General features: G+C 39.5%; 1 protein-coding gene across 4 annotated transcripts in view; it reads right to left on the bottom strand.

The window, feature by feature from the left end:
• Window positions 1–14,553, bottom strand: part of CTNNA3 (catenin alpha 3) — a 433,577-nt gene extending 419,024 nt beyond the window's left edge. For 2 of the 4 annotated variants that reach the window (XM_027660929.1, XM_027660927.1), the window contains exons 1-2: window positions 9,860–9,967; window positions 4,297–4,403 (exon numbers count right to left, since the gene is read on the bottom strand). In XM_027660929.1, the coding sequence (XP_027516730.1) occupies window positions 4,297–4,403; window positions 9,860–9,884 (132 nt within the window). In that variant the 5' untranslated portion in view covers window positions 9,885–9,967. Of the gene's footprint in view, window positions 1–4,296; window positions 4,404–9,859; window positions 9,968–14,271 lie in introns of those variants that run through there. The other 2 variants (XM_027660928.1, XM_027660931.1) reach the window with 2 other exon arrangements.
• Between the last annotated feature and the right edge of the window lie 484 nt (window positions 14,554–15,037).

The raw sequence follows: 15,037 nt of genomic DNA on the forward strand, positions 1-15,037 counted from the left end.
TCAAGGGCAGAATTTTTCTTAATATCCAATCTAAACCTCCCTTGGTGCAACTTGAGGCCATTTCCTCTTCTTCAATCAGTTGTTACCTGGGAGAAGAGCCCAACCCCCACCTGGCCACAACCTCTTTTCATGGAGTTGAGAGCAATAAGGTTCCCCCAAGCCTTCTTTTCTCCAGGCTAAACACCCTCATCTGCTCCTCCTCAGACTTGTGCTCCAGATCCTTCCCCATATCCATTGCCCTTCTCTGGACACTCTCCAGCACCTCAATGTCTTTCTTGTCATGAGGGGCCTAAAACTGAACACAGTATTCGAGGTGTGGCCTCACCAGTGTACAATCACTGCCCTAGTCCTGTGGCCACACTATTTCTGATCCAGACCAGGATCCCACTGGCTTTCTGGCCACCTGGGCACATGCTGGCTTATGTTCAGCTGCTGTCCAACAGCACCCCCAGGTCCTTTTCCCCCTAAAGTGCTGAATCTTCCATATTTCCAGCTCAAGACTCCCAAGGTATCTCAGAAACAAATACTCAAAATGAGTACAGACACCTTTCCAAACACCTTCTCTTCTCACAAGGGAGTACCACAGTGGCCAGAACTCAGCACCTCTGAAGTCTTCGGTATGCTCTCAACATTAAAATTGTACATAATTTTGCCCAGAATGTAGTTATACTGCAGCTTTGTCCAAATTATATTTTTTAACAACGCATTTCAAACATCCATAAAGAACTTATTTTCATAGAGCATCCCACTCAACATTCCTCATCATCTGAGCACAGCCTCCACACTCCAACAGAATGTTTCTGAATAACTATGCTCTAAAGGCATTGCTTGAGCTGTCACACCACAGAAAGACTCCAAAAGGATTTTTTCTTTTTCAAGTGTTAGATATTTTAAAGCACACTTTATTTTCATTAAGTTCACTGATGTTTTTTAACCCTATGTTCTGTTCTCTGTGCTGAAGCATGGATAGTATAATATTAAGTACAGATCTAACCCTGGAGCTCCATGAACGCATTTTATACGTATGTAATTGCTTCATTTTATTAATGGCATTCCAACCACCAGTAATATTGGATAGGCAAAGCAAGAGAACTGACTCTGAATTTCTCAGGCCAGCAGGCAAACTCAGCTAAGTGCTGCAGAGGAGTAGTAGTTTGAGCTGGTCTGTGAAGGAGGGTTCCACACACAGGTACAAAATGAGAAGTGTGCTGTCTGTGCCTCAGCTCACCTTTAGATCTTGTCCGTGAATTCATGCACTCGAGTGCTTTTCATGAATCAGTACTTTTAAAAGTCACTGACAAACATCCTCTGGGAACATTTCTATAAACACATCTTTGAAAGATAAAAGCCCTGCCCCCTCTATCACTCATGTGAAATTTGGGGAGAAAAAGGACCATCCACTTGACAGACTGCTTCAGCAGGTCCCAAGGGAGACAGCAACATAAATAACTCTGGCTCAGATTGTTAGAGAGGGCTCATGTATTTTTCTGACTGTGGCTCAAAGGAAGAAAATGAAATTATTTACTGCACATAAATCAGCCGGCTGGTAAGAGAATGCACTGGGAATAAGAATCGTTCTACCTTTTATTTTTACAAACCCTCTAACATCAGTTCTAGAGCATTTAATGCAGTTTCAATGATCATATTTTTAAGAATGAGTTAAAGAGATTATAGGCTGATACTTCCAACAAGAAAGGCATCAAACACCATCAAAAATTGCAAACTGCCCCAAAAATCTACCATGTAAAAGATACTTTTTATGTGTCTTAGGTATTTAATCACATTTCCCAGAAAATAATATATTCTATTTCTCAGATTTTTACTGTAGTCTTTTTTATGTAAAATATCATTCATATGCTGAGAAGGAAAGGAAATAAAACAAATGGAAAAGCATGGAAGAAATAATCATTCCTGCAGGTGAAAACTCTTGACTACGAGACCCTTCATCTTCAGCATCACCATCAGGAAATATCAGAGGCAGCTTCTGATTTGATAGACAGTTCTTTGTTCATGGAGATTACAGAAAACAGAAAAACTACTCTGCATTCTCGAACACAGAATCCCAATGAGGAATGCAAAAACTTTATGCAGATCCCGTACAGAAAGAATTGAACCACACAGTAGCTCACATAGTGTGCCATTGTCAACACAGCTTTCACTGTAGTGGCAGAATACACAGTCAAAATGATATCATTACAAGAAAAAGAGAAAACATATCCCCATTTATCCTGCTCCTGCATGACTACATTTCCCAGTCATCAACACCTTGTTGTCACACACAGCAAGTCCCCCAGCACATCTCTGGTAGGAGCAAGAGCTGTGCTAGAGGCACAAGGGGGTTTTAAGTCGTTTTCAAGCCCATGTGCCATCACAGTTACAAAGCTGAATCTTGTTGCTGTTGCCTGTTATTGCCATTACTTATTAGGCTGAAGGGGTGGGGGGGTTTTGTCATAGTTATCCCAAATACTGAGTTCCTAAGGAACTGTGCAGAGGTTCTGTCAAGGCTATATTCAGTTCCAGGCAGCCCTTAGAGACAATCTTTTAATACTGCAGTAGTTCAAGAAACAATGTCTTGGTACCCTGAGTATAAAATATTTGGTTCACCTTTACCTTAATAGAAAAGTGTTTTTAAGCATCAATCATAAACCATCATTTTTTAAAAAAATTTAATTCGGTGTAACTGCAATCCCTAGTCATTTGAAAACGAACTCAAGTGATCTCATGACAACAGCAGAACCCCTGCCCACTGTTTCCAATCTGAAGTACTGCCCATACAAACACATCCTGGTTCATCCCTTTCAGCACACAGAAAGAAAACTCCCCGTACGGAGAATAAAAACCCACAGCGTGCGTTCTCTGGGTGAGCAAACTTCTATGGCATGGCTGACAGGGGAGAATAGAAGCCTCTCAACTCCCTATCCTTCATCAGTGATCCAAGGGACTCCAAAGGGCATGGATAGGGAAGTTGCCACGTCCAGGGGGTTTTATACAAAATAATGTGTCCTACCATTTTCACAGTTTCAAAGTGATCACCACTGCCAACTGCAGATTGCAGGGGTAAAAGTCAATCTAACAAAGTAATTTGCAAAGTTACTTCCACAACTACATCCTAGTTACTTCCTAGGCTGGTTTTGGCTTGATTTTCTCCAAGATTGATGCTGTTAACCTAAAGATTGCTCCAACATTTAGCATAACTGGCTAGGGCAGACTTCAGGGAACCTCAAACACTTCCACTGCTTCTTTCCTGCTACAGCATTACAAGACAAATTTATTTATAAATAAATTACAACATAAATCTCAAAGTTAAAATGTATTCCAGCAGCAGTTGCTAAGTGAATCTAGCAAGAACGTAATTTTTATCTGTGACTGGTCTGATTCTCTTTCTAATCACAGACCAGTTTTCATTTATTACCCTTCTAGCAGCTCAATCACCCTTCATTGAGTAATAGTTTTAACCTGATTTTGCATTTTCAGCACTTTTTTTTGTCTCCTTCCACTCAAAATTCAAGTTTTCTTTCCACAGTTCTGTTCTGAAACAAAGCATTAAGGTTGAAAGGGGGAAAAGACAGCCCAAATCATATTCTCCTAGAACCAAAGCACTTGCATTTTTAACAGACTCAAGCTTTTCTAAGATTGAGAAGAGCATAGAAAAGGACAGAGGTAAGAGATGGCTTCCTTGGGCTGTGTGTGACTAATTACATGCAGGTAACCCAATATCTTTGTTATACACACAAGGGAGAGAAAATTCAAAATAGCTGAAGTTTCAAAACAGATTTCCTTTCTGTTCTTCATCCTGTAACATATTGCTACAGAGGTCTCTTAACACTTTCTTAGTTATACACATTATTTGCAAAACGAGGTCAGGTCTTTGAGTAGGTCCTCTCCATGGTATTAAAGACCCTAAAATGCCCCAGAATGCAATTTCTCTCAAAATTCAGATAAAGAAACTCACCTACAGATTTTCTTTTCTACTCTGTCCACTACTTCAAATATGAAACTCTTCCTGCACTGGAAGTCCATTTGCTGTGTAGTCTACATTGAAACATCTACTAGATAACACTGTACAAGAGACTATCTAGAACATGTAACATTTAGTATGATACATTGTGTGGCAAAAATGGAAGTGACTGAACAAGTGACTAAATCTAGAAGAAGGCAGATCCCCCTGGACAGGTTCTGAGCCAGGATAAACTACAAGTGCAGAAGAGCTGTGTGTGTGCCTTTCATAATAATGTCCTTAGTCAAAGTTCTTCAGCCTTCTTCCCTTCCCCCCTATTTTCTGCAATCCTAAAATACCTGAATTATCAACGGTTCCAGTAATTTCTCCACTGTAAACGTCTGGATCTGCAGATCCCGAGGATCAATTTTCAGCTTAATGTTTGGCACTTTGGTTGACATTTCACCTAGGTACAAAACAACAAAAAAAAGTGCAGTAAGTAATTATTAGCCATGGCTGCAAGTCTTATTGCCCTCTGTCAGAGCAGAGAGACTGCCTATGGGAATATGGACTTGTTTCATAACAGCCTTAGGATTTCAAGAAAAAAAAGTAATTTTTACGATTCTTCCTTGTGAAAAAAAATATGCTAATGCTTACAGGGACTGTGAAATCATAGATTTAAAGTACATATAATTTCTTGTCTTCTCACACAGATTTCTACATTGATCACATATTAAAAAATACACAAGGATAATTGCATTAGAATACCATTAAATGTAAGTTCTCTAGTAGTCTAAAAAGGAGTTTTAAAGCAAAAATATTACATTACTGAATTTATCACAAAAACATTAATGCTATGTGCACATTATCTCACTCCATGTGCCAAATTACAGTGGTCATAATAAACACCTTAAGAACAAAAACATACAGCAGATCTTAGAGTTACTGGAAATTAATAGCAGGAGAAAATGAAGTATTTTGTCATTTTACAACATGCAATAACAAACCTTTTCTAAGTGTCAAGACAGATTAAGTCAAGACAGCCTATTACTGAAGTCAATAAGATGGAAGTAAAGCTAAGTAAGGTCTTTAAAGTGAATAAATCATTCATTAGGAACTTGATCCAAAGTCTGTTTATGTTAATTTAAGGGGTTTTACCAAGTTCACTGGGCCATGGTTTGGGCCATTAGCCTGAAATGTGTGTGTACAACCAGAGAATTATAACTGTGCTTTAGCTGGAATGCAACTGATTATTGTCCCAAAATAAAAGACACTTCAAATTTTGTAGTAATTTAACGTCCCACGAAACAGAGCTCAGCAAAGCCTTTTTAGCCAATAAAGACTTCAAACACACAAATAATGGGTATCTGTCATTTTTAAGCAAGACTTATTACAGCCATTGCTGCTGTATAATAAACTAATAAAGTACTGCAATTGTGCAGGCTAAAGAGATATATTGTTACCTTCCAGTGAACCTAGCATTGATTTAATACAACACAATAGGTTTAGGGTTTCTATAGCAAGTTGTGTAGAAATGGATCTGAAGAGTTATTCACATTTCACTTACAAGCAAAGATAATATCAACAATACTTAAAGAATTACAGTTAAAAACAATTTACAGGTTTGCCATTCTTAGTAAAGGTTACACAAGTGCCAAGTTCATTCTTTTATTACAAGCTGCACTAGTGGCAAACCTAAGTTCCCACAGATTCAGCTGCATTCAGCCAGGTGATACCATACGTAGAGAAGTGATTTTTCCATTTTAATTCCAAGCCAAAAGACAAAGAGAAGAGAGGCTTGAGATCAGACTGACCAGAATGACACTTTTCCTTCCATGGAAATGAATAATGGAAAGAGAACTCTAGAAAATGTCAAAGCAAATTATATGGCTGGATTTTACACATTCAGCATTTAGATACTTGCAACAAACCCCAATGAGATAAAATCTGAGACTCCCAAAATCACCAGCGTCAGTGGTTCTCTTTCTGTAGGCAGGATATTCCAACAGTTTTGAAATACTCCTTATCCCTCTGTTGGAAGGGAACTGATCCCCCTCATAATTCACTGCTTCAGAAACAAGTGGTGGGAAAGGTCTGCAGCCCTTCTGCCAGATCCAATTGCTGTGCCTTCTCCCTCCCAGGATGAAGTGGGAGCTGTGCAGGTGCACAGAGCACACCTCTTACTCACAAAGCCTCACTGCAGCTGCTACAAAGTGCCTTGCAATGGATGGATGACTCGCTATCTTCTGTTCTACTCATTGGAAAATACTGATTTACTCATTGAGCTCAGAACAAAACACTCTGCAAACATGGAATAGAGACTGTAGAGACTGGCAGTTAGGCATGCTCTCAGCAGGCAAGATACTTTGTTTCCAAACTAAGCAACGTTTTCAGAATTTCAGACCACTAGAGACAGGAGACATCAAAAATCAACCAGCATCAACAAGCACATTCAACATGTCCTGCAGAACCAGATCAACAGCCCATCCAGCCCAGCATGTTTGCTATGGGTCAGGCTGTCACTTCTTGACAATACACTGTATATGCAACAAAGCAAGAAATAAGGCAGGCTCTTTCCATCTACCGCAGTGGAACAACTGCTATAAGACAAATTTAGAATCACTCAGAGTGCTCCATTCAGCTATGGCTTGGGTCATCATGGAAGTGCAACACCTCCTGACTTCTTCACATTGTGCACATAAACACCGCGAGAGGACTAGTATAAAATGCAGTCTCAAAGGACTAACACCTATTAATTGCATCATTTCATTGAACAATGAATATTCAGAAAGGTTCCATGCCTGCCAAGTAGATTAAAATTCTAGACAAAGATAGTTATTTCTAGCAGCATTTGCTCTGATAGCAAGGGAGCCATGAGTAACCTGGAAGCCAGGTTCCCACCAACATTCAGAGCTCCACACAATCACTGGAATTAAAGACAGCAAATATGAGCGAGAGATTCTTTTGAACCCAATAAAGTAAGCTCTCCCCTACAGTACTAATAACTTGCTCTGAAAGCCATAAACGTCTGTCACTCACACCCTTGCTGTCTCCTCAGCTTCAGTTCCAAACTGCATTGGTATTTATTTGCCTCTCCCCTAACAAAACCATAGTGAGTGCACCTTGGATTGTCCTGCAGTGTTGGCAAACACCGGGTCACGTCTGTGCCCACCTGCCAGCACATTGGTGCGGTCTCTGAACATACAGCAGAGAAGCATCTGTGCTGTTATTGCTATGTCCACCCCTGTGGGATGATGGGCAGGGTTAAAATTTAGAGGAGACTAAGAATTCTTAGGGTAAAATCCAGTTGCAAGTCCTTGGACGGAATGCAGTCGACACGCTCCCCATACGATAATCATGTGCTCAGAGGGATGGAACAGAGAGCGGAACAAAGTGAAGTCTACGTGGCCTCCCTCCATTGAAATCCTGGCAGAAAGGGGAAACACTGTGCTACTTGGAAGATCATGAGACCATACAGTATCTGTCAGCCAAGGGAGAAACAAGGAGTTCTGCTGCTGAGCCAACAACCACGTCAATACCCCCCTCAGATGACCACCCTCATCCCATTAGTTGTGGTGAAAGAACTTTACACCAATCAGAAATAATATTTATGACTAGAACTACTCAAGCTCCACCTAAACATAAAGAAATAGTATAAAAGTAATAGTATAAAAGTTGGGGATAGGGGGAAGATTGCAGAAGACTCCACTGAAACTGCTGGGGTCAGCTGACAGGCTGAGCCCATCTTCTCCCCCCACAGGGATGCCCTGGGTAAGAATTATACTCTACACAAGTTAAATGCTGTTATTAGTACTAGAGCTTGTGCTTCCTTAATATATATCTCAGTAGATTGCTCTAAAAGTCTCCACATTGTTGGCTGAGCCCCCCTGACAGGGGCAGTCAAATCCCCCTCTGATCTTGTGACTGTTGGGGAAGGGTCTCATTAGGAGACAGTGACTCGTGGGACACGAAGGTCTCGACTTTCCTGGGGGCACCAACAGACAAAATCTAAACTCCCCCCCTTTCACGTGACAACTCCTGATTCCAAAAGCATTTTAATTCAACAAGACACTCTCCTCCAGCTTCATGGGATTGCTTCAAAGGCAGACTCTTTTGTACAATCTGCAATTCACTGGTTTTCTAAATCTTTGGCCAACATTTCAAACTGCCTTTTATTCACATTAGAAAAAAATAAATCTTTATGATATTGCTGGTTACCAAGCCTTATCTTCGACATTTTCAGGAGCCTCCCAGTATACGGACACTTCTTGAAATCCATCACAACAGCTGCAAATAGATAGTATTGATTGTGCTGTGAATTTTCATATATCAGTTGCAAGGGGACACGTAAGAAATAGTTGGAGACAGTACTTGGTGCTTCTACTGAGATCTGAAGACATAGTTTTAACTTTGCAGTGGCTTCCTCTCAATTCCTTGATAGAAGGGTGTTACAACTGCTTTACTCAAAATCCAGAAATAAAACCTTTGCTGCTTGCAGCAGAGCTGCTCTCCGTTCTCGCAGCACAACTTCCCATGCTACAGGTCATCTACAACAATCAGATCTTTTATAAAATTTGGCAGATAAAAATATAGTTGCAATTACAGTCAATTCCTCTTACTAGAGATCACTGAGCTCCAGAATTCCACCCCTGAGCAGTCTCAAACTTGGAAAGTGTTACAAATCCAACCTCATTTTTGCAGGTCAGAAAAATGTGAATCCACGTGCCATGACTCTTCCTTTTCTGGGTTGTGCTGGGGTCTTGTTTGTTTGCTTGGTTTTGAACCTCAGCATATTGTCTAACATCAGCATTTTTATTCTTTGCTTGAACCCTGAGTTCAAAAGGCCAGGTGAGCCAATAATATCTTTTAGCCTTGAGTCAGGCCCATAACTCATCATTAACTGAAAGTCAATTGCAAAAACTATTGTCTCTGAAAATTTCAATTATATTCTAAGGTATAAATAACTCATTTCAGGAGTCACTTCCTGATTCCAGTAATTTTTTTTTTAAGTAAAATTCTAATGTTTTCTGAAACTTCCTTTGAGTAGCCCAAAAGATGGAAACAACCTTGCAAGCCAGTGCAGGGGAAACTACAAAATCTTAAATTATTTTGATACCTTGACTACATACTTTTAACCTATGAGGCTCTCCTTACTGTTATATACCATACTATATGGTAACCAATATTTAATTTTGATTTTTAATTCATCTTTTTTTTAATCAAGGCAAGTATCATAGGTGATAGAAAGAAAAACACGCAGCCAGTAAAGATCATTCTGGGATGTTTTCTGATATTTCCACTTAGTACGGGAATTTCTGTCCTTCCAGATCACACTCACTAAGATGACAAAAATCTGGTGTTTGCCTCAGGAAAAAAATGAGAATCACAGTCCATTTTCTTTTTTTTGGAAATGTATATGTCTAGTCCAGTATATATGCCTCCTAATGACAGCAGGGGTCTTGACTGCGAGATATTTTGGCAGAAGGCTGCTATAACCTCACACCCGGTTAGATTAACCTTTACAGTGGGCGATTTCAGCACTGGAGACGAGCTGCTCTTACAACACTTAGGATGTTAAGCATGTGTCACAAGATACAGTTGTGTCCCAGAACAGCCAGAAAAGCAACCACCTGCACGCTCCTATCAAGTGCTACAAACTTCAGTATCAGGAGAATTTTGTCTTTTCATCAGACATGGCCAAAGACACTGGAAAAATGGCCAAAGGCACTGGAAAAACAGCCAAAGTCTGTATCCATCTGCAGCACAATGTGAATGCAGCACCTGCAGCTTTTAAACCATCTGCATATAGATACAATAAGTGTCAGAAAGCAGAGCCAAAGATATTCTGCATAAATTAGAAAATCTGAACTTTAAAATCCATTTCCTGCTAGAGCATAAAAAAGCCAACAGCGTATCACTCACCTATCCTAGAAAACACATGGTCCATATTCAGCACTAAGGCAACTATGTAATTTCCTTGGGTGAGGAACTTCAGTGCAACTGCTGTGGCTCACTATGGGGCTCCTGAGGCATCTGCAAGGCACCGCCTGACAAGCTCTCCAGTGTATTTCAGGATGACTGACAGGACACAGTGGCTGCTGGAGGGCTGGCAGGGGGATGGGCATCCTTAAAGCTATACCCGAGGGCACAAGCATGGCAACAAAAATCAGAGTTAACAAGCTTTTGAACAATTAGATGACATGAAACATGTCATACTTCTAGTGATCGCTCTTGGAATTTTCAGCACAGCTGTTTTCCCATATATTCCAGTTGTATGCCAACTTCTGTCTGGAGGCAATGACTCACTCTCAGCCTCCTGAGCTGGACAGCAAAGGGATTCATAAGGCTCTCACCCAGTCACTTGGCACCAAATTTGTTTTCTCTGTTGTTTTTTTTCTATTGTGTAGTACTCTATAATGACATAAAATATATTATCCTATCAATCTCACAAAATGCACGGGCCTATTGGCTTCTGAAAAACGAGGAAAACTAGAAAAAGTATTAAGACAAAGTAGTCTTGATTTGTTTTATAACTAAAGATACACACGGACAGGGCACTGGAGAATATGTAATAGAATGCTTTTTATTATTTGGTCTTAATTTCAATATTTTTTATACCGCTTAATCAGTCGGTACCAACAGCACTCTGGGAATAAAATTTATTAGTCTTTTTGCTAATGAGCCAGTACAGCGAGAGCTAATCAGACTTCAGAGAAGTCACAAAAACAATCGCTGCATTTCTCTTTAATTCTCCAGCTGATATATGAAATAATATATTCAGAATTCCAAAATGTTCTAGTTCTGTTCCCAATACAACAATTCTTTTGCTTGAAGACCCTTTGTGGGCCAGACCAAGGCCCAGAATGGAGCAGTATCTCCAACACCTGCGAACGATCTGGCCCATTTAATACTGGGGAAAAGCTACAATGCACCTGCCAAATTATTTAGATTTCCAGACAAAGCTGTCAGGTTACACCCTAACCATCTCAGACTTTCTCACTTCTTACCACTGGCAACAAGAAACACTCATGTTATTCCCATGTTAATGTACAGACATCAGAAAGGAAAGAAGAGCTGGAGAATTGAAGAAGGTGACAAGATTCAGATCGATTAATAACATTTAGTAGCTGAAAGCTACTTTATTTAAACAGGCTTTGCATTTAGGTGTAGATTTGCAGTGAAGTAACTAGAAAACAAAAACCACAGTACTTCTTTTTATACTCCCTTTCACTTCTGCCTGTGTCTACTTTCTCCCTAGAGCACTTTTTCAATCCACACCTGAAAAGCAGTTGAAATTCCCAAGGACATAAGATTTCCAAGGTCTTCAACATAGTTCTCAGCATAAACAGTGTTATATATCATCCCTTAAAATCAACCTACCAAGGAAAAGAAACTAGCTTGGGCCTAGTTCTAAATATCTGTAACCTTCTGATATTTAGTGAGATAAAAAAATTAAGATTTTCCCCAGGGTTATAACATTCAGAACATGCTCCCTTTTCCTTGTTTAACACTCAGACCTAGTTTTCCTACAGTGCATTCCATCAAAGCACTTTTACAAGCAAAGATTGTGTTTCAATATTACATAAGGAAATAAAATCACAAAGGAAAAATTATTTACTCAGGATCACAGAGAATGCCAGTGGCAGAATCAGGGACAGAGTGCTGGGATAAAACTATCATAGTCACTGGAGCACCTTACTTCCACTTTCTTTAACTGAGGCCAATAAGCAGGCTAAGGAGAGTAAAACATTTCCAAATACAATTTACACTATAAATCTAAAGTATATAGCATCTTCTTCCATACTCATATGATAAGTTTACCCAATTACTAGTATTCTTATTCCTAGGTCAGCTAATACCTTCATGTCCCTTAAACACACCACCAGAATTCCTGCCTTTGGTGAATGCACACACTTCCAGCTGCGACACAGCGACAAATTCTAGGAGTCGCTCCAGCAGAAGTGTGAATCCTACAGCCTGACCAGCTACACAGCTTTTGGCTTTGCACTGGCATGCCAGGCTGGTTTTCAACAACAGCTATCCAAAAAAATGTGTGTTATGGTCCTGAGCCTACAGCCACAGCAAGAAAACTCTTCTCCGCTGAAACGCAACCACGGGAACTTGGGAACTTGACAACAGCCTCACCACCTTCCCAGTCAACTAAACCATTGCCCTGCTCAGCGGAGTTCTAGTGGACATACAACACTGTGAGTGGCAGCAGAATCAAAAGAATACTGCTTAGTTTAGAATTACTTTAAGAATCTTATGTTTGTAAGATTTCTTCCAGGTACAGTTTTGCAAGGACCAAGTTTTTGGTCTAGGAACTACACTTGTAATATTTAAGGTACTGAAATAAATATTTACTTTATAAAAAAATACCCAACCATTTTTTGGATCCATTTCAAATTCTTAAAGAAAAAAATTCCTTTCACATGAGTCTCAGTGCTATTTTCACTGCATGCACTTTGAGCCCAGAACAAGGACCCCTCTCTATTTAAGTGGCATACAGTTCTTACATGGATGGCTATCCTGTGCTCCTAAGGATAGGTCAAGAAGGTCTGGCTCCAATCCCTCCCTTTTGTTATCACATTTAAAGTGTTCCTATCTCTATTCAGAACCAGAGGCTCTGTTTAAATAAAGTTCAAGTTGACCTTCCACTAAAAATAGGATATTGTTCAACTCATTAAAAAAAAATAGTTAACAAAAAAATTCCATGATGTGCTACTAAAAGGTTTTAAAATTTTATTTGTTATGTACAATTCCCCATTTCCCCTTTTTGCTGACAATTATCTATTCCAACATTACACTCTACTGCTTTGCTTGACAAATGTCTTTGTCTTGCTCAGTTGCAATGAGGTAAAAAAATGTGGTTTTTTATTCTTTGTAGAGCTGCTACTGATTTTGCCAATGGATTTGGTTGTTTCATACCCTGCATTACCCCAGGATGCTTCACCATCACGTACTAGTTTATGTAACTATTTTCAAACTGACATAAAAGTTTGCATTATTTGTTTTGTCCACTGACCCAAACAGTAGTGTAGTATTCCCGAATAGTGTCCTTCTTCCCCATTACCTACAGACACGCACAAAACAATCCCAAAACAAAGGGTAGCAAATGTGACTGATACTTTTGAAGCATATATATTGATTTTGAGATACGCTTGCAAATCACTTTGGGTGCAGGCAAGGAGCTACCTAGTGCTACCTAGCACATAGGAAAGCATAATGCAATAAACAGGGACAGAAAAACAGTATTTAAGCAAAACCACAATCCCACCATGCTATGCCTGAATAAATGGATAGACCTTGACATGCACATTTACTCCTCCAATGGGGTTCCCAGTGCTGCATGGCACCCTATTTCCTTTATCAACTCAGACAACCAGCTTCAAATCAAAACTTGGCTCAGAAAAAAACCTCTGTATAGCTGATACAGTATTTCTGGTGAAACAGCTTCAGAAATAAAGACTGAAGACATTCCTGCCCATTTTGACCTTTGCTCTCATTTCAACTCAAAATGATTTGGGTGAAGAGCAACCATAAAGAAAAAGGCAAAAAAACCCAAAACTTGTTCCAAGGTGGATTAGTTTTCCAACATCAACCAACTGATTTGGAATAGGAGAAAACATTAACAGTTCAATATGCATTTTTCCTAAATGTCTGTCATGAAGCCTAATTCTTTGCTGTTGGATATCCTTTGGGCTTCAGGAGGTCTGAACACAGCTCTTGCCTTTAATAAGAGAAATTCAAATGGATTTTACTTAAGAGAAAATTGTGCACATAAAGGTTTTGAAAAATGCAGAAGGTTGTACTGAACGTAACAGCCCATCATTACCCCTCACTTATAAACAAGTGTCTTCTATATTTTAAAATCAAAAGCAAAGTTATAAAATCATGCAGTAAGTCAGTATTTTCACACTGAGGCGTGATAAATATACATTTACATAAACCTTCCTTGCGTGAGATGCCTAATCCAGCAAAGTGCAAGGGGGTAAGTTGAACTTTTTTAAATAGCAGCATCTATGCAACATTTTATTCTTCCTTTTCCATTATTTCAATACGGTTTCTCATGTGTGGAAGATAAGCAAACACATTGTACAACTTTGGCTACTGGCTTAAAGCGACATAACCACGATGATTTAAAATACTAATAACACTTTTAAAACAGTCATGTTTACAGTTCTTTTTTTAGCAAGTTGGTTAAGAAAACCAGCATTTTAACTCTTTTTAACTTTTGAACTCGTTATTTTATTAAACAACTCTAACAGTTCCATTTACAGCTTCATGTACTTCCACTTACATGGAAAATTGCCTACATTCCCCTTCAATCTTACCTTTTGTTTCAAGAATCTAACTAAAGAGTTCCTAGAAACAGCTCTGTGAAGAACTCTCTTGATGCAGCTTGACTCCTGAGGCAGCGACAGTGAGACAGCAAATGGTTGCCTGTCATTCCCAGTCTATGAGAAACAAAACAGGAGGGGAAGAGTCAAAACTGGGAGGGCAGTACTCAACTGGAACTCCTCCCAAAGTGGTAGTGCCCGACTGAAAACACCACTTAGAGACACCCAAGCTCATTCCTAGTCTTGCAAACGTTGTCTGACACCGAGCTTTTAGATCCTAAATCAGACACCAGTGAAGTAAACGGCAAAGCCCCCTCAAAAATCAGGGAGGTTTAGGTGGAACATGAGAAGCGAAAGGGGAAGAAAGCAAGCAAAGACCATTACTGTAAATCCCAGCCCAAACACAGATGTAATATACAAATCATAAACGTTCATGGTTTGTATGAACAGTCTTCTTCATTTACCTTCAAAAAACAACCAAAACATACTTCCAGATTCATAATCCCACATTTATAAGATTTTCCACCAAGAGAGCCATTTAAGAAATGGACATGAGTGAAGTTTTGCTAATTTGCTATTATAGCAAATTTGAGTACCCTGAAATGCAGTTTGAAATAGCACTCATGAACAAAAAACCTCTGGAAATTCTAAACAGGCAAAGGTTGCTCAATATTTGTATCTATTCTGCTAAAGACTCTATTCTGCTGCTTAAGATCGTAGCGGTCTTAAACCATTCAGTCTGAAAATTTGTATGAGGTCC

The sequence above is a fragment of the Corapipo altera genome, unplaced genomic scaffold (assembly GCF_003945725.1).
Source record: "Corapipo altera isolate COAL_440 unplaced genomic scaffold, ASM394572v1 133, whole genome shotgun sequence".
NCBI classification, from domain to species: domain Eukaryota; kingdom Metazoa; phylum Chordata; class Aves; order Passeriformes; family Pipridae; genus Corapipo; species Corapipo altera.